General features: G+C 35.2%; 3 protein-coding genes across 5 annotated transcripts; 2 read left to right on the top strand and 1 right to left on the bottom strand.

Moving 5' to 3' along the window:
• Positions 1–202: 202 nt before the first annotated feature.
• LOC137387809 (translin-like) lies at positions 203–8,246 on the top strand. The gene is made up of 7 exons (XM_068074317.1): positions 203–254; positions 1,767–1,844; positions 2,479–2,572; positions 2,665–2,764; positions 4,785–4,983; positions 5,915–6,082; positions 7,879–8,246. The coding sequence occupies exons 2-7, from the start codon at positions 1,773–1,775 to the stop codon at positions 8,017–8,019; spliced, it is 774 nt and encodes a 257-aa protein (XP_067930418.1). The 5' UTR covers positions 203–254; positions 1,767–1,772; the 3' UTR covers positions 8,020–8,246.
• Positions 8,088–20,877, bottom strand: LOC137387810 (equistatin-like). 3 transcript variants are annotated; one of them, XM_068074319.1, is made up of 7 exons: positions 20,795–20,877; positions 12,660–12,788; positions 12,077–12,210; positions 11,687–11,797; positions 9,717–9,846; positions 9,454–9,536; positions 8,088–8,422 (listed from the first exon to the last, which is right to left on the bottom strand). In XM_068074319.1, the coding sequence occupies exons 2-7, from the start codon at positions 12,713–12,715 to the stop codon at positions 8,229–8,231; spliced, it is 708 nt and encodes a 235-aa protein (XP_067930420.1). In that variant the 5' UTR covers positions 12,716–12,788; positions 20,795–20,877; the 3' UTR covers positions 8,088–8,228. The 3 variants fall into 3 exon arrangements, with proteins under 3 accessions (XP_067930420.1, XP_067930421.1, XP_067930419.1); XM_068074320.1 differs by having other exon boundaries at positions 20,824–20,873; XM_068074318.1 differs by lacking the exon at positions 20,795–20,877 and having other exon boundaries at positions 12,660–12,800.
• Positions 13,418–20,793, top strand: LOC137387808 (cilia- and flagella-associated protein 119-like). Its single transcript, XM_068074316.1, has 6 exons — positions 13,418–13,498; positions 13,950–14,047; positions 14,382–14,634; positions 17,489–17,666; positions 18,035–18,106; positions 18,570–20,793. Exons 1-6 carry the CDS (start codon positions 13,466–13,468, stop codon positions 18,761–18,763), a joined length of 828 nt encoding a protein of 275 aa, XP_067930417.1. The 5' UTR covers positions 13,418–13,465; the 3' UTR covers positions 18,764–20,793.
• Positions 20,878–20,924: the final 47 nt, after the last annotated feature.

Here is a 20,924-nt window from a genome sequence, read left to right as displayed (position 1 = left end):
CAATGTCAATCTTCGATCATTAGCGGGTGCGGTTAAGGGTGGCCGCGTACATGGTATTTCCGATTAGCTAGAAGTTTTTTCAGGAATATTTTACGAAAGGCTGCGAACCACGCCGCCAACATAATATGAACGCTCGTTATTTGCCGATGAAAGAAGGCGGGCTGCGTAACCCTTTCGTTATTCATTAGATACTACGACTACGCTATGTACTTGACACCGCTCCAGCGCGTAAATGGCTTATAAAATCCTCAAAAGTAAATTACGATGAATAATTTAGCGATCTGCATAGGTTTAGGATTGCCCTGTAATGCAAACAGTTTTTGTTTTCAATTATTCATTTTACAATATAGCAATTATTAAGATTGTAAATTAATATAAAACTGTCAAGACACAATAGTAACGTTCTAGGCCTTAACTCGACATTTTGAAATGGTATTAGGTAGCCACTTATTGCTACTTTTAGACGTTCGAGTTTACGTTTTTATTTTGGAATTTTCAAAACCCTTTACTAAATCATATCCTAGCGTCACTGTTTACGTAAGAAAGCTATTCTTTGCACAGGAGATTGCCATCCATTTTGGTATAACCAATGATATACATATATGGGGGGCTGTATATCATTGGTATAACAGGCCAAGTGTTATCTTGATGAGTCTAGCCTGCAGCAGTTCAACCTACACATCAAAAATTTTCATAGACTATTAAGTGCATATGAGGTTTGATAGGACATATATGACTCAGGGCAAAACTAAGCTCTGTCATTGGATGAGCCAAGGCAAGCAATAGGAGCGACTAAGTATACCATATTTACCTATGTAGAATGGCACTCCATGCCAAGATAATCATGATGAAAACCTATGCTAAGACCCTTTGTTCACTTAGTAATAGTTTGCAGTTCAGCTCAGTTGCAAAAGTGTAGTGTAAACATGTTTTGAGTCATGCTTCGACTAAGATTAAACAATGCTACGAACAGCTCTAAAATGCTGTAAAAGCTCTTTGAAAGGGTATTCAGTAGCCTAAACCAGAAAATGTGACAGCCAAAAGCCTTGTAAATACTCTAGATTGCTGACAACCGTCTATACATGGTTTTTAACTGATAGATAATTCAGAATGATTCAAGGACAAAATCAAAGATATCCTGTTTTATTTCATTATGGTGTGATGCCATATTTTAGTGAAAAGCTTATTCAATGCCTTCAATCACATTTCCTATTTTCTCAGATTGTTTTTTTCAATAATGCAATGTTAGTATGTTTTATAGTTTTTGTAAGGCTTTTGCCATAAGACAGCACTCCTAATGAATTGAATTAAATAGCTTGTATGTGTGTGCATTGACTTACTGTTTTTGTTCGGATTTAGAAAAATATCAGAGATATATTAGGTTGCGTTTTTGAAGCAAATGGCAGACAAAGTTCATGAACAACAGATACTCATTCAGTCACTGACAATGCACTAACTGAAACAAATCTTGATGTTTTTTCAGTGTCATTCTAACAGCCTGTGTACATTTCTGTCCCATCTGCTATTCAAACTGTTTGAATGCATTAGTCGGAACCAAAGAAATTACAAACATTTATGAATATTGTATTTTTCTTTGTTACATTCGGAATTACCTAAATGGCCGTCTGATAAAGACTAATTAATAATTATACCACCATGAAAACATGCTGGTATTATCATGCTCTGCGTATTGATAAAGAGGATTTCTGCACCAGTGAGTAACACTTTCCTATGTTCCCTCATCATACTATTCGGTTATGTTTCAGCGTAATATGGAGGAGTCAATAACTATAACATTTGAAGCTTTTCAGAAAGATCTAGAAGACGAACATGAGAAGAGAGATGTAAGTTAATAAAATAGCTGGCCGATGTAATCGATTCATTTTAAATCATTTGTGCTATGCGCTTGTTTTACATGAGCTGTGGTTATGCTAATGGTATGGGCTTGAATAACTGTTTGTATGAAATTATATGAGGTGTTGCCTTCATCTTAAATATCTGTTGCGATAATACTGCGCTTGTTTGTATATTTGTATCCGTTGCTATGGTATTTTTCATTTCTGTTGCCATGATACACTCACACTTCTATATATCTGTGGTTATAACTATAATAACTTCATAGCCTAGCATATCTGTTGCTGAGACTTTCTTGGTTTTGTAGATCTGTTGCTCTGATTTCATCATGTTGTTATTTATCTGTTTGCATGATACCTGGACTCTATTGTATATTTGTTGTTATTAGAACTTCGCGGTCTAGCGTATTGCTTGCCATGATAGTTACTGGTGTTTATATGACGTCATCACATTGTTGTTTGTTTGTTGCTGATATAATCAAATTTTTTGTGTATCTTTTGTTATGATACTATCATGATGTTGTATACAGTACATGCTGCTATGACGCTGTGAGAGTAGTTTATGTCTGTTCTCATTGCGCTGTAACCATGCACAAATCACCATTAAAATCCTATATCGGAGCAGGCAATACGTACGATAGTGAAGGAGTTAGACCAGGCCGCAAGACAAATGAGCACAGTACTTCAGATGGTCCATAAACCAGGAGGACTCCAAAAAGGTATAACTACATATGACGACTCATTTTTAACAAGCAACATTTAATGCCATCAAACTTTCTTCAGAAAGTTGACAACTCTCAGTGTTTGGCAGTGCCGCAGTTGACGGAGCAGGTACAGAAGATTATACAGAACGAAGTCCAAGAACTACATTCCAAACTTGTCGCAACCGTCCCTTCCGCTGAATTCTACAGGTCAGCATTCATACAATAAATTGCTGACAACAGTATATATATGTTTTTTGAACGTAATCATTCATATATCATACTCATAGAGAATCCAGAATGGTTCAATGAAATAAGAAAATGTACTGTCCTGTTTTATTTCCTTATGATTTAATATCATATGTTTATTGAAAAGCTGGTTCGGTAACTTCTACCAAATTTCATATTCACTATGTTTCCATGATGCGCAGTGCTTCGGAGTTGCGCTATCTCCGAATCATGGAAACGGCGTCTTCGCACTGAAATCACTGCGCACTGATCAGTGCGAAGCCAGTGCAAATTCGCAGCAAGGAAACAGCGACTGCGCAGAGGCTGCGCATAGCTCTCATGCCATGGAGACGGATTTTTCGATGGCCATAAACTAGTACAAAGGTTGTCCTGCTAATCTTGTTTTTTCACTATTCTTCCGATCTTCTTTCACATAAATTTAATTATGGTCTGCATTCACGAAGATGATAAGGTGATTACTTTCCTGGACTTTGTTTTCGATGCCAACACTTCGAAAAATAGGTGGCAAGTCCTAAATTAACGTTTAAATAATATATTACTTAAAAATACTTATTAAAAATATATTACTATGTAAAGCGTGTGTTAAGGTTTGTAAAACCTTGTGAATGTGTATTGTAAATAAAAGTATAATGACGACAGAATCATAAAAAAGACTGTTTATGACGTTCGGTATCCGTGATCGATTCTATTTCTCCATCAGGCGATTCGATTTATACAATTTCTCTTCTCTGGCTAATTTGCGGTATTTGCTGAAAACTACTGCGCAGCGTGGAAACGTACAATCCCCTCGACTTCGGAGGGGGCTGCTTCGCAGTACTGCGCACCATGGAAACATAGTGATTTTCTCAGATTTGTTCTCCTTTTCAATAATGCAATGTTAGTATTTGACACTTTTTGTAGAACTTGACATTTCTGCTCTGTCAAAATTCCTTTTTGACTGGAAAGTCAGTCACGTGATAAAGTTTACCAACTCATCTTAGCAAATGGCCTTGACTATATCACTTTCTGGTTAACATCAAGTGTACTACATAGCTTGATATACAAAAGTGTAAGTGCATCATGGCACACAGATAAGCAGAACAAAAAATGTCATAGCACGAATACACATATATAAACCAGTGCAGTATTATCACAACAGAGATTTTAAATCAAGGCAACATCTCATATAATTTCGCACAAATAGTTATCCAAGACCATACCATTTACAACTCCTTTTCACCGCTCACTAGAATACTTCCATTTTGTTCTTGTTAGTACAACAGCGGAGGTTTATAATTTTCTCCGATATCTGTAAGCGAATGGCAAGGATGTCACGATAATTGGAGAAAATTATTTTTGAATACATGTGAGTTAAGGAAGCCAGTTATCCAGTGTTCCATGATAACTCTGTTTGCCATTTGATACCTATTTGAAAATCTATGACAAGAAATGGTGATGTAAATAGAGCTGACGCATACCTGCATCGGCATGCCTCCTATGTTTACTGTGAGGTTTAGATAAAATTGTAAATTATTTAATTTTTAAACTTACTGCTTAAATTGTAAAATTGTAAATTTACTGCCCTAACTGAATATTGGTGATGATACATTTTTCCTGCAGACATACTAGGATTCAAAGCGTATAACATTAGTGATGCCAGGATATAGTTAACATTTGTATCCAATTTATCATGGATATCATAGAAAATTATTATGGGTAAACATCATCTGAAAATTTGCCTTTAAGGATGAGTCCAAAGTGTCCAGAAGTACTGCAGCTATTCAAAGCGATGGACCCTAAATTGGCAGTTTGTTTAGTGTATAGACAATGCCAAGTGTGTGGACTGCAATGTGTTGGACCCTTAGTTGGCCAATTTAGGTATTTGTTATTTTTTGGTGTACATCAGTTAAAAATCTTATAGGTATTTAAAAACACTAAAACGTCATCAAATAGCTATTGAGATCGGTTTTAAAGTTACCAATTTTTGTTTTCACATCTGCAGGTATCATGATCAATGGAAGTTTACTATGCAGAGGCTAGTGTTCACAGTGAGCTTTATCGAATTCCTGTCATCGCAGCGGTTGCTTCTCTGGCAGGAAGCAGCAGCCGCCCTCTTTCTCACAACCGACCGTTCAGAAGATAAGCTGTACCTTGATTTAGAGGATTACCTTCATGGACTTATAAGTCTATCTAACGAGCTGGTGTGTTCTATTGCTCCCTCCTGTCATATTTAGTTGTCTCTCCTATGACTAGGTATTACACACGTGTATAGTTAGCAGTTGAGTGGAGGCTTAAAGCATTTCCTAACTGAAACAAATGGATTACATTTTAATTTAAATCACTTAAAATTTAAGTGATTACAATTCAATTTAAATTAATTTTAATTCAATCTAAATGTCAATTTAGTTGTATATTTATCTAGATTTTATCTAAACCTGAGTCAAGCAGCTCCTTAAAACTCTCTTGTTACTCCCTGGCATTCCGGTGCGCTGTGAGAGATCGTCATGCGCAATAGGGAAATGCAGCAATCTGGTTGGTTAGCCCGGTGGTAGAGTGTTAGTCTAAGAAGTTCAAAGTCACAAGTTCAGATCTTGTTAAAAGCAACTTTTTCCTAACCTCTAAGCGTGGCTCCGATTAGATAGACAGACACCGTATGCAAAGATTTTTATACCGAAAGCGGAACATAGATAACACAACTTCTTAAAACTCTTTTATTTCTACTATAACTTGTTGTTTTGCAGCTTTCTTTGAGACAAGTTGTTATTATTTGTTTATTTTACATCTTCTGCAATTGTACAAAGTGAAGGGGATTTCACTAGTCAGTAGGGTACTTAGCCTTGTAAGAGTAATCAAAACAAAAGCGTGTCTTTCGCTCTATTTTGGAGCAACTTGAGATATTTGTATGATTATTTTATTTATTGGTTATTGGCATTATTAAGAGTTAGCACAGCCCACAGCCTCTCTGAGGTTGCAAAGCTCTGTACATGATGCCTCATTTAGGCATCTTCCTGTTTTGTGAGTTTACATTGAGGAGGCATTGACTTCGATATGATGAATATTTCTCATCCTGTCGACTAAAAGTCTGTTCAAGGTCTCTAGAAGGTCACCAGGTATTCTCACTTGTATTTCTAGTCACGTCTCGCAGTTAATTCCGTCACATCAGCAGACTATGCAAAGCCTCTGCAGATAGCCTCTTTTATGGGTGATCTTGAGTCAGGCTTCAGGTTGCTCAACCTTAAGAATGACAGCCTAAGAAAGCGTTTTGACTCCATCAAATACGATTTGAAGAAAGTCGAAGAGGTTTGTCCTACGTGTCTTTCTATATGTAGGCTATAAAACTGCAGAATTAATTTGGCATTCATTTTCAGATTCACAGGTTATACACTGTACAGCGTCACACGCTATGCCCTAGTTTATCTTTATCATCTTTTAGCCTTAAAGAGTTGTTCATTTGTTTTTAGCGTCAAATCCATAGAAGTGCCCTGCAGTATTTTGGTCTTCCAAATCACTATGTACTAGAGTTTCACGATTTCCAATAAACGATTTGCGATATCTTTATTACGTAAAAAACCTGTAAATTTTTGTTAATATTGTTTCTGTATTTTAATTTAAAAAGAAACTGTTCTTTCATAATTAGAAACATTTATTTCATGAATGACCATGTGCGTGGAAAGCCATGGATTGAGCTTATTATAAGACTAAGCCGCTCGTGTTTTTTGTTTTTAATATCGCTCACTCTGAAAATTGTCAGGTGTGAGATAAATCCTCATTACACAATTATATCATTTATACGATTGGCGATATCTTTTTAATTGGTTGCGATTATCAAATCTGCTACCTTTAAAATCGCCACCAAGTAACTAAATCGCCGTATCAGGAAGCTCTATTATATCCTAGTTGATATTATTTATCATCTCTCTGTCTTTAAAGAGGTCTGCATGAGGTTCAAATCCTTAGAAATGACCGGTAGTGTCCTCGGCGTTCAAGTTTTTGCTCCAGATAAGAACTAATACACACACTGTTCTAAACTATCTCTTAGATTCCTATAGCAACAACCAAGTTCACAATATTATCAAGTTGTTTTATAGGGTTAGAGCTATTTGATCATTGGTCGCTAAGAAAAGACAACTCTGTATTCAGCTGTAGTTTGGTAGTTTTTAAGTACAAAAGCAATTATTGCAAACATGTTTTCTGGGTTTATGTGCCTTTTATAGCTGTTTTTTTTTAAAGCAGTCAACAGTTTTATTGGCCGGTTGTATGCTGACCACAATTATATTATCTGTTTTTTCAGAGTGCAGCGCACACCCCCCATATATGGCATTAATTCGTTCCGGTGTTAGCATCGTAGAAAAGAAAATGTCATTCAGAGGGGTATAGAAACCCATAGTAATTATCTAATGCAAACACCCCCTCCCCAGGTAAAAACATCAAAATTTTGTACGCGTACTGTACATATTAAGAATAAGTAACAAAATTGTATGTTAACCTTAGTAACTATAGTTACTTACAGTAACTTTAGTTCATTTATTGGTTATGATCTGCAATAAAATGCAGCGTTACATTGTACTATGTGCAGTATTTGCCGTAGTGAGTTCTTACCTTCGAGACAGACATAACGTAAATTTTGAATTTAACTTGAATGAGTTTAGCTTACTAAATGCACCCTTGAAGCTAAGTTTTAGTATGTATTTTGCTAAACTTCAACTTTGTCATAGGCAAAAATTTTATCACTTATCTGTTTCTGAATTCGTTTTCGCAATGACAAATAACATTGAGAGAGAACTTAGAGAGAGAGCGAGCGTCGTATCTCTTTCAGGTGTTGTGAGATGGATTTTGGCTAATAGCATATCGGCATCTTCGTTATTTCGATGTATTCAGCACACCAACTGCCAAATTTTAATTTTGAGAACAATTTTTGCTGATATCGCATGACAAAAAAATGTCATACAGCGAAGATGAAAAAACATCTCGTGTGACATTGTAAAGCGAGAAAAATTGCATAACAGAGACAGCGTAACTCGAGGGCGCACTGTACCGACTATAACATGTCACTTATCCTCCATCTCAGCAGCTTTTAAAGTGTCGTGGTCTTGCAGGTTGTCTACGATATTTCTATCAGAGGCCTAGCAGCAGCACCTGTGTCACCTGACAGGGAGACAGCAGCACCAGTGTCACCTGACAGGGAGGCAGCAGCACCAGTGTCACCTGACAGGAAGGCAGCAGATGCAGATAGCTAGTATTATTTTTCATTCAACTTGTGTAAACTTGACCATAATATTTCAGTTTTCGTTCTCTTTGAATTTTTTGTTCAAAATTTATTGTTACCTTTAAAAAAACAAATTATATTTTTTCAGTTAGCGCTCTTAATGCCAATTGTTTTATGGATTGATATGGTATTAATTATCGACAGATTTCATGTATAATAGTTTCACCCATGAAATAATGATTAACATTTGAGGCTGTCTTTGTTGGAGATGTGCACACCACTCATTCCTTCCAGCTGTTTGCCTGTGCTTCTGTCAGCGCAGTAACATACGCTGCCGTGGCACTGAACAGGCTCGTAGTCACCCATCGGTGTACAGTGGAATAGCCTACCGATAAGTCCCGTTGCCATGTAGGCAGACAGATCTCTTGCACACTCTGCAAGTAAACAGCAAGTTTTCTAAAAATTGATTGCAAAGTTGATGGGTCTAAAATGTTCTATCAGGTTGGAAATCACATCTTGTATTCAATGTTTCACTAAATTTCCGTGGAAGTTATTTAAAGTGCTGGGTTTTGTTGTAATATATTTTTCACTCCATTTTGTCTGACTCGAATAAATACATTTTTAGGGAGTTAATTTTTAGTATGAAACTGATGATATTTCAATGCTTTATGGCAAAAAATATGATCACAAAAATCAACTTAATTACTTGAGAAAACACTGGCTTCAATTAGCATTCCATGTATGTGGTACTCGTGATGGAGCACAGGCGAGATTTTCAGAAACTCAGGCACTCATCAACAACCACTCAACAGTATGGTCTCCTGTGTTGTGCAGACAACTCTTCAAAGATTTTGCTGAATGCGTGAGCTAATCTTGAAGATGCTAATATATGAGGAATGGTGTGAAGGCTAAAAGTTATACTACCGCTTATTTGCTCTAAAATAGCCTACCAAGAAAGGCGAGGGATAAATGATTGCTCCAACGTTTTAATAAAATCAAAAATAAGTTAAACATTTCTTGGCTATAAAAAATCAGAAATTTTTATGAACCTTAATTAGTCTTTTTGTTGTTACTTTTTATTTGGAAATAAATTTTACAAACAACAAATAGCCCCAGTGCTTGCTCCCCCTTACCAAACTGGCCAGAAAACAAGATTGCAAAACTTTACATTCCTGTGCTACCATAGCAAGTCTGCAACTTACACTACCAGAGACACAAATAATATGGCCGTTCTAGCAATGTCTGTATGATTCATTTTGAAGTCATTGCTGGGTCTAGAACAAATCTTATCTATCGTCTTATCCACGTAAATTGTTAAGCTCAACATCTCCTGTAGGTGGTAGCTAGGGAGAGAGATTTGCTAAAAGAAACGTATGATATCTACATGTTTGTTTGCTAATGTTAATATTGATTAGATAGTGCCCTAAATTGTGACATGCAGGGCAAGTGCTTTATGGCAACTTACGACATGTTACTTTGTCGTCAAACTTCCATCTATAGTCGCTGTAGCTAGGAATTGCCTTGCCCTCGGTATCAACGCAGTAGCATCTACAAAGGAATATTTTGATGATTGACCACGGTAGAGATCATTGCGCATCATTAAAAGCTGGAAATCTTCTACAATCATGTATCTATGTTCATTTGTTGACCCTAAGTACAACTATTCTACTTTCTAAGTATACACATTTTCAAGTCAAGTCCAAGTGAGTTTGACATTACTACACTTACTGACTGCCAGAGCACTGCTTGCCAGCATAGCTGCCATCAGCCGCACAAACTGGGATAAAGAGGCCCGGCAGTGGCCTTGGCATCGCTGCCACCAGATTATCTAGCTCCTGCTTCTTAACAGCGCAGTTTTCTGTAATAGCAGATCTCCAGATGCACATATAATCAATTGAGTTTCATATATTCTTCCAATTTAGTTCAACACGGACCATAGCCGGTAAAAAGACCCACCATATGGACCAATGACCAAAGGTTCTGGCCAATACTAAATCACATACCTTTTCAAATTTGCACTATTAGTTCATATTCCTAGCTAAAATGGTAACATGCAAATCACATCAGCAGCAACAACAATTATTTGTCTGATGCAGAGATTGTGGTGACAGTATTCTTGACTCGGTGAATTTTGATTTAGTTACTTAGCTTTTGAGAAAAAGAGTTAAAACAGATGTATTTGAGTTTGTTTTGTTACTAGATGCATAAATGATCACAGTTAACAATAACTTGCAAATGATTTTAATTAAAAACCACCTTACATTACAATAAGTTTAGATTACATTATAGATTAATAGAATAAATTAATTAGAAAATTAATTTTTTATTGTTTTAATTTTTTCATTTTATGAACTACCGAATGTATTAAAATACAAGCACAGCTAGGGAATTATCAGCATACTAAATTCCTGCTGAAATTTTTTCCTACATACTCAGCCCAGCTGCTAAAAGACCCTTGAAATTAAATCCACTAAAGGAAGCCCATCATTATTAAACCAAGACTATAGCCTTATAAGCTAACTCTATATGTATCAGAACACAACATTCTTTACTATCTATATATAACTTCATATGTATCTTCATTTGTCTGTCTGTTTGTTTTCTATAGAAATTAACTTCTAATTAAACAATCTGTTTAGAATTTCACTAGTGGTTTTTTTTTATACTCTACCACATTTTAGGTATAAAAAATTTGTGCTCCCCACTCCAAAGAGCCATTAAGGCCTCTTTTGGTGAATGAAAATGAAGCTAAATACAATTTTGTAATGTAAAATGTGGGCCAATTCAAGGTTTGAACCTATGACACTCCATATATTAAACTAACACTCTCACCAACTGAGTTAATCAACCACCTTCTAAAGCTTCAGAATAATTGTGTCAATCAGAGATGAAGACTGCCTATTTTTATCTTTCTTTTGTTTATTTATTTGAAAAGTATTAGCATAAACAAATAAAAATTTGAAATTAAAGTTGTACATGTATATATCTCCCAGGCCACACCGGGTTGGTCTACTTGTAACATATAGAGATTTCAGACCAAGTTGTTAAATCAATTACTAAGCCAATGTAGGTCATAGAATGCGTTACTCAATTATGAACTGGTTATGACAGGTTATGACAGGTGCTGACAGCATTGATGTTGACAAGCACAAATTTTAGTAAAGGCCCAAACTTCTCACAAGTAATGAATGAACTGCGCGAATCGAATAATATGTGGTTGAACTGAACTCAGAATTCCTGAGTATTATCAAACTAACACAGCTAGAACTAAATGAAAACTAGAGAGATGAATGGGTCCAGTAATAAAAAAGCATAACAAAAGCCAAAAAATAAAAATATTGGGAAGCCTGATCTTAACTGCCCTTGATAACGGCAATAGGAAAAATTCTAATAATAGGAAAGATAATGTTAATGACAATAAAAAACAATTACATAATGAAACTTACCGAAATCTATATGCCTTCATGTATTTGATGATGATATGAAATCAATTACTCTAGAAATGTTTTGGATAACTACTACATTGTTCTTTTGTCATCAGCTAGAGAGATGTTAAACGGCATACCTAGTCTTTGATAAAACTGGGTTCCTATTTATATGTATGTAGATTGTAGTTTAAATATACATGAATGTCTATAATACAGGAAGTTCATCATATTCTGGTATACAAATTTTAGGCTAAATTAAATGATACATACTTTTTGCGCATTGGCCAGTTGTGGTATCGCAGTGAAGATCAGCATCTTTGTCACACTCAGCTGTCGCAGGCACACCCAGCAGCATTGTAGCTCTGCAATCCTCTCCTTCCTCTGTAACACGACACATATTTGCTATGCAATGACTAAGGGGCTGTAGTAATTGGAAATCTTTTAAAAACTAGAATGTTAGCATTGAATTTGATACTTGATCTTTGAATAAAAGTAGTGCATTTGGTCATCTATGTAATTTTAGTGTTTGCAATTTATTTCTAAGTTATTAATGATTTTAATATCAGCATCTAGTTTTTCTAAGCAATTACCAAATGTAAAATGCATAATAATTTACACTTGTTGATATTTTATAAAAATATAAATTTGGTTACCACTTACTTAGTGTTTGCACGCAAAGATCACAGCATCCACAAAATCCTGCCTTCGCTTTAACATTTCCACCATTGGCTGCACAGCTCTTTGCTGTCAGCAGGTCGTCACACACCATCTTATCACAGGCATTGTCAGGGCAGCTGTTAACAAAAAAAAGTATGTTATAAGCTGAAATGCTACAATACTAAAATACGATACTAAATGCATTCACAACTATATAGGCAGTCAGATAGAAAGCCATGCAATGAATAAAGTCACACAGGAAAAGCAGTATTCAGTCTGCATTTTTCATATCATACCTACCATAGGGAGAAAAAAATTGGGCAAACATAGACTGAGATACAAAGATGTGGAGAAGCGTAACATGAAGTTGAGAGAACTAGACATAAACAGAGCTTCATGAAAGTCAGTGGCAGAGCCTAAATCATAAAACATCATTATCGCAACGACTAGCTGCAAGAGAGAGACCTTCGTAGATAGTCATAACCTTTGTATTTCTAAATTTGTTTGTTAAAAGTCTCTTGGTTGCTATGCATATGACATTTGGTGTTTTGTAAAACAAGATAGTAGCCTTAGTACCCTTACTTACAGGATGAGTGCCTGACTGGCAACCACCAGAGTGAGAGCAGCTATGATCACCTTCATTCTCAGTTCGCATATGATTTGGCTTGATCAGGTTGAAAGCTTTTATTTGTACATGTGCATGTCGAGGTTATATCTGCAACGGGAGTGGACAGATGGCAGTCATGACCTGAGATAACTGATAAGAGGTTTGCTTAGAATGAGTAAGCCACTAAAAATAGCTCAAAACTTGATTACTAAGATACACACAGCTAGCTTGATTTGGTTACACATATGGCAGGTACAATGAGGATTTATTGAAGAAATATGTAATCCGCAATAGGTTGATTATGTTTAGAGCTCAAAAGTTTTAGGCATGTGGGTAAGCTTATAACTTGTGTCAAAAAAGCTCGATAAGCCTTTCAAATGTTTAAAAAATTATATATATCACTTTATATGCAATAACAAACAATTGAAAAAAGGTGACAAACCTTTTTGAAATTCTTGAAGCATTATGATGGTCGGTCGAATTTGTGGCATTTGTGCACAAAAATAGCGTTTTTATCAAACTGCTCGTGTAAACAATTGCAGCCAATACATTTAAGAGATATTTATACCTCGTATATTTTAAGAGTTGTCTGTTGCTGTGCGGCGCTAAAGATCTAGACATTTGGTAAAGAGTTGTCTACTGACGTTACAAAGGGAAAATAAGTATTTGCTTAGCAACCGCGCCATACTTGATACACTTGTGGTCGAATATTCGCTACTATCGTAAATATTATCTCTCTTAACTTTGTGGCGGTGACTTCATTTGGGTCCAGTAGAGTTGTTGACATGGATATATGTGCCCCCGAAAAACTTACTCAGGTAAAAATCAAATGTTCTCGCTGGTTGTGTATGAAGAATTTATATTGCTAACGAACAACTGTTAAATAAGATACAATGAGAGAAGTTATTAAAAAGCATCGTATTCAACGTTAACGAACCCTATCGTCAGATATTTTATATTAATATACGGTTAAAATGCAAAACTAAAACTACCACTCCAATTCTCAATAATAAGTGTTGGTAAATGCGTGCTTGTATTTTAATTTATGAAACGATTTGTATACAAACATAATTTTTATTTATGTTAACAATTAAGTTAAAACAATAATGGAGTTTTACCATTTTTGATTCTCTACCGTTTTTATAATTTCTAACAACTTAGTAGCTGGTATACTTTTATTACTTGGTTTTTTAATGAATTTGCCCTAAACTAGTAAAGCAGTCGTAATCTGTGCAATAATAATGCAACTAATCCATCAATTTATCTTAGCCTAGAGATCACAAAGCCAAGGTGTGCATATGGGGAGACCTTACAGTAGCAGACGTTGATGCTATTTGTGAAGCTGGTACGGCAGACGATAAAAAGAGGTGAGTTGGTAATAAAAGTAGTCAATAGGTGCAATAGAACAATGTCTGACTTGATCCTTTTGCAAAATCTATTTAGTTTACACTTACAGTGCTATTAGTGATGCCTGCATTGTACACATTTTTGGTAGATTCTTTTGATGGCATTTTAGTAATTCTAATAAAAGTTTTATACAGTATCATTAATGCAGAAAAAAAGCTTTGGAGTGGTTTAACAGCGTAAAGCATAATAGTACAACACATTTTTTTCAGGTTTTTTAAAATAATTTTTCAATTTAATATATTTTTTAAATATTGCCATTGGTCAATAAATGGGATTTATCTTACAAACTTGTAGAATCCTATCAAACCTGTTCGGGTTGTACCATGGTGATTCTATGGAATCTGCCAACATGAAGGACGAAATCATTCTCGATCTCTATTTCTATACCATACAGTTCTGCATTGACAATAACTTTAGCAAGGAACAAATCTCCGCCTTCTTTTCCATTATTAAACGAACACATGCTATCTGTGTTGAGACACCGTTTGGAAATGTAGACAATACGTTCAGATATTTCAGAGATATGCTACTTTGTCACGCTGTCAAGGTATGTATCAACCTACTCAAAGACAGCAAAGTAATGGAGATGTTTTTTAGTTTTAATATAAATAATATACCTAACCAAATTTGAGTCATACATTATTAATGAGCATTTTGTATTGCTTGTTTTAACTAAGGGTTTGAAAAAACAGACACCATCTATTTCTGTCATATAACCATTTCACACTATTGTAAGCACTAAATATCCTTAATGATATTTAGTGCTTACAATAGTGTGACATATGCTTACATAGCTAGACTTACAACTGTACAGTTGTAAGTACTAACTGTATTTACAGTTGTAAGTACAGTTAGTACTTACAACTGGAAATCCATCTTATTGTCATTATTGATTTTAGCAACAACAGGATGAGTCATATAAAATTTCTCACAATATCTAGTGCAACTTTTCATCTTTGATTGGTGTAACTTCACTGATAAAACTGTTTACAAAAATACACAATATATATGACTATGATTGCCCATAGATTGCTAATAACTATGGCTATAACCAATGAATGACTATTGTAGGTCTATGGTATTAAGGGCACAACTATGGCAATTTATCATTGCTGCTTTTCTACTTGTGAATATATGGGCAGCCGATAAAGCTGGTGGTCATTTACTGTAGCTACTAATAGTGGTTAGCCATGCATCAACTTTAATTGGAGATTGACAAACTACAATCAAACCTTGACTCTAGTTTGTCCTTTACATTTAAATTTTTCTACATAAAATTCAAGAAATCATTTGCGTAAAATTACCAAGTAATTTCAATATCATTACAGTTTTATGAGTAAGGGTAACCAACCTGAACAAAACTATAAACAAAGTGCAAAAATAACAAGCATATATAACTTAAGCTTGGTTAAGTTGTCGAAAGTGTAAGTTAGAGTATTTTAGACTGCGTATTTTATGAGTCATTCTATTTATGTCAGTCAAATTTATGCATTGCCTACATGTCCATTCCATGTTCCTCAGGTAAACAATATAAACATTTTACTTATTATTGTTTAGTTTTCAGGTATATATTGGGTTTCGCAAATAACTCTTTACATATTTAGTAAATTTGTTTGTTTTACTGCTGTATATAATTATTTGAAGAATTTCTTGTCGTTTACTTGGTTCCAGAATACAGCGTATTTATATATATATATGTATATATATATATATTTATACTAGCTGTGCCACCCGGCGTTGCCCATGTAATAGAAAAGTATTTGGACAGAAAATTGATATGTATTTAACATATTACAACATTTGCCATTCTAACTTTCAAACTACATATCATGAGAAAAGTTTTTTGTCTTATAAACAATGAGAAGTGTGAGAGTTTTGCTATTAGCCAGTTTAATAATGCGAGCAGAAAATTGATATGTATTTAACATATTACAACATTTGCCATTCTAACTTTCAAACTACATATCATGAGAAAAGTTTTTTGTCTTATAAACAATGAGAAGTGTGAGAGTTTTGCTATTAGCCAGTTTAATAATGCGAGCGAACAGCTTCTCGTGACGTTATGCTATGACCCGCGTCATACGTAAAGCAGTTAGGTATTGCTCTGATATAGTGGTTTTTTTGTATTGCTAGCAATTCGACTTTCGTAGTCTAGTGGGCCAGGTGTAAGACTAGTGAACGGCTTGGTCTGAGATCAAATCCTCTTCGGTATGGAATATTTATTCCACGATTTCAAGATCTATAGCCGGATTTCCGACAGACGGAATTTGAGAAATATATATATAATAATAAATATATATATGTATATATATACATATAATATATGTATATATATAAGTCTGTGTTTGTGTGTTGTCTGTTATTCTGTGATTGAATCTGTCCAGCTATAGCCATTAACATCTTGAAATACAAAGCTAGCATCATGCCGGATTCGAAATCACAAAGATCGCAATGGCAAGTTTATAAAATTGCGCATCTGATCACAAAGCTAAATAGGAATTACTCTATATAATAAGACTATTGCTCTTATCATATACCGTATACCCCTTTTTTGATTGCACACATTAAATGATGTATTAATTGATAGATTGTACCCAAAGGTTACGATGCCCCGTTATAAAATATTTTTTGCTTAGCTTTATAAAACACAATGCTTTTTCATCCTCTCCATACTAGGACGAATTTGTTTTCCTGCCATATGATAACAACAAAAGTTTATCTCGAAATTAAAATTTGGCGATTGTTGTACTGATCACATAAGTTATTAAGAAGTATTCGTTGCTCGCCATCTCAGTTCAGCGTTATCCGTTATGGTAAAAACAGATTCACAAACAGAAAAATGATAAAATTTTAGCTCAAAGTTCGAAGTTTACTAAAATACAATCTAAAACTTTCTTCAAGTATGTGTTTAGTAAACTAAATTCATTTAAGTCAGATTCAACGTTTATGTTACGTCTGTCTCGAAGGTAAAAATTTCCCTGTACTCAATGCACATAGTACATTGTAATGTTACTTTTTTTTCAGATCATAACCACAAAATACATTTAAGTTATTGTAGGTGACTATAGTTGCTAAGGTTAACATATTGTTTCATTACTATTTTTAATGATGTTGATTTTGATGATTTTTACCAGGTGTTTGTATTAGATAATTACTATGGGTTTCTATAACACTCTGTACGATATTTTCGCCTTGAGATGACAACACTGAAATGAACTAGAAAATTATATAATTGTATACCAAATAATTTTTAATTGTAATCGTAGCAAAACAGACTATATTTAGCCATTATTTGATAATGATTTCACATACACATTTGAACACCTTTACGGTTTTAGTTTTCCTCTTAATTTATTTCACCTAATTTGTGGATGCATTTGATGTTTGTTATACCTTCACAGAGGCCGCCATTCAGCATAGAGCTGTTCTCAGCAGATGAAGTGAAGTTGCTGACAGAGTACACTATCCACACTTACTTTAGGCACTTCAAAATGTACAAATATGCCTTTACTCCTCAAGTTAAGTTGGATCTAAGGTTGGCATATGAGGGAGTTCCAGTACCCTCACCACCTCCAGAAGGTTTGTAATCAACTGATATATTCGAAAAAATAAATCAATTATAAAATCTTTTATGGAAATCTGTTACATCATGCAGTTTGGTTGCAGTGCCAATGTGATTTTTTGTAAATTTTATCAGTTTTCAGACTGACTAAAATAGAATAATTAATTTTTTGGTAAATTTTGTTTAGTTTAATACAACATCTTTTGATCTGTAAATTATTTGATATACGATTATAGCTATTTCTGATTAATCCTCGGCAATGTTTTGCAAGTCCAACACATTGTGTTCACATGAACATGTACAAAGGGCAATAATGACATTTTTATTCAACAACCGTTGACTTCACCACATATGAATAGTATAAAAGTAATAATCCTAATTATAGAAGAACCAGAAGTTGAGCCTGAAGAAAAAGTAGAAGTTGTGGAACAGGAAGAGACCAAGCCAGTCACTCCCGGTTTGTTTTCATATAGTATACAAAGTTTGAAATAGTTCAATTGGTTACGACAAATTCTTGAGTGAAATACTATTTTAATGCCAGGTAAGTAAAACTGGATTGGTTTTATTGTGTTGTAAGCACTAAGAATTAAGTTTTTCATGTTTTACAGCTAATTTATGTTAGGATGCTAAAACTTTTTGCTGCAGTCAAAATCTTAAAAGGTGCTAGCTAATCTGAAGGTTGTTGTTATATAATGATCTTTTCTATGTGTAATGTATTTCCTAGTTTTTAGGGTCGCAGAAAATGTGTTGGTTAATATTCGTTTGGCTTTACCCTAGCACACGAACACATGAATGCAGAATACTATATATTCGCTCAAAAGGTTAATTGCTGGTTAATTAAAATCATGTGATATGATTGCAATGTAGCTTTTGGAGCATGTCTCGGTTGTCATTTTGTCAACTAGGTATTGTTTTTTCAGAGCTTGAATTGACAGAAGCTCAAAAAGAACTACGAGCTCTGATTCAGAAACAATTAGATGAGGAGGTTAACAAATTGCGAGTTACAGTAGATGAGCAGTTGAAAGTGTCAGACGAAGGATTACAGAAAAAGCTGACTGCAGCAGAGGGAAACAGTAATAGGGGTAGTAGTAAGGGTGGTCGAAAAAAGAAATAGCTTGTAAAGTAAATAAGTTTTACAAGCATAAGAACATTTACACACATCGATATTGCATTGCACATTTTATTTTGTTTATCTATTGTGTTATTGACATATATGTGTAACGCATTGTGATACAGATGTGGTGTTTTTCATGTACATATAGAAAGAGCTTAATAGTTACTGATTAAATAAACATGCATTCCGATTTTAAGTAAATCGGGTGAGTTTACTAGTCATCGGACACATTATAGCAAAGTCTAGCATTGGCGTACCAGTTATTTGAATATTAACTGATTTAGCAGTAAGTTGGTTTTTTATTTAGAAAATGAGATCCAATCGAAAATATAAATACCAAAAACGACATACATACAAAAAAATACAAAAAATACTACAAATTCAAAAATAGAACTCCTATTACTAAGCATGCGATCGGCAAACTAATCGCAATTCAAATTACAGTGGTGTCAGAAAGTCTTTGTCTGCCTGTTCAAATGAGTGTAACACCGCAATAAATTCATTATAACTTGGAAAGCATTGGAGTTGTTTCACAGTTAAATATTTTATCAGATAGCCTTTGCTGGCTATAACCATCTTGCAGTGTTTAGGAATACTGTGAACAAGCCTTGCCAGCTCTTGAGGGTTGATAACACGAAACCAGCAACTGATGATGTTTTCCTTCAGCTCTCTTTTATTAGGCTGGTGCCTTTTTTTCTGCCAAAAGGTATACCAGCCTCTTCCACAGGTTTTCAATAGGGTTAAGGTTAGGTGTTTGGGGTGGTCATTCTATTCTCTCCACATCATTTTGATGGTACCACTCCTTCACTGTTTTTGCTCTCTGTGGCATGGTGCATTATCGTTTTGGAACAGCCACTCTTCTTCTGGCAAGAGGGACCGTGCAGAGGGAAGAAGTTTGTTGCTCAATATATCTTTGTAGGCAGCTGCATTCACAGTACCATCAATCAGATGTAGCCGTTCACACCTGTATCTGCCATGCACCATAGACTATCACAGATGCTGAATGCTTGACAGTGGGTGAGAGGTACTCAGGTCTAAAATGCTCACCGTCTTCTGTGCACAAAGTTGTTTCCGTGATGCTGATGCAGGGCAAATGTCGACTCATCACTGAAGATCACTCGAAACCACTGCTCCTTTGTCCAATCTTTGTGCGAGCATGCCCAAAACAGTCGTAGCTTCCGCTGCCTCTCATTCACTAGTGGTTTCTTGCGGGCTTTGCATCCGCTGAGCCCAGCATCTAAGAGCCACTGTCTGACAGATGACCTTGCCATGTCAGCTCCACATGTCTCCTTCCAATCTGTTTTCAATTCCTTGCTGATCAACCTTCGGTTTGCCAGGGACAGGCGAGCAAGTGTGCGATCTTGTCGGACAGTTATTTTTCGGACGCCCTGATTGTCGTAGATCTTTGGCGGTTTGATGCTGCTTCCATTTCTTTATCTTATAATTTTCTTTAGAGTGGGAGACTTGTAGCTTCCCCACTATATTTCTATTGCTCAGATTATCTATCGTATGCAGGTGAATGATGATGTGATTGACACTTTTCCTATCAATGGTTGATGTTGACGTGGGAATGAGTTCCGGAACCTCTAGCTGTTCCTCTTATAGTGAACAAGACTGTAAAAATGTGCTGCACATGCTGTCCAACAGCCTCTCTATTGTTGTGATAATAATCTACTTAAAATTGAACATGGCATCTTTTATTTGAAAATGAGTTTATGCACACTGATTGACATTGATTGGTTTAAAATTGATTATTGATCCCTGATTGACGCTAATTTTATTAGTGATAGTGCCAACAAGAGCTACAGATAATTTTTTTTCAAATGATGCATGATTTGTCAGGGTTTAGTCCCACTGCATGACTACCACAACAAGTTTGCCTAAAATGGCCAGCAAGATTTGAGGCGGACAAAGACTTTTTGGCACCAATGTACTGTCTGTACAATACAAAAAATCGGATGCATATTAACAAGCACTTCAACTTAAACAATTCAGCTAGCACAGTCGTTTGTACAGCTTTAAACAAAATACCGTGTAATACTTGTACTCGCATTGCGTACCAACTATGCGACATTCAAGGGTTCTCACAACAAGTTAACCGATACAAAGAAAACATGTTTTTATTGCCCGAGTTCTGCATCGTGTATCGGTTTTAATCATA

Source organism: Watersipora subatra, chromosome 2, assembly GCF_963576615.1.
Source record: "Watersipora subatra chromosome 2, tzWatSuba1.1, whole genome shotgun sequence".
Lineage (NCBI taxonomy): Eukaryota > Metazoa > Bryozoa > Gymnolaemata > Cheilostomatida > Watersiporidae > Watersipora > Watersipora subatra.
Note: the sequence above shows the minus strand (reverse complement) of the source record. Positions and strands in the feature narration are given on the sequence as shown.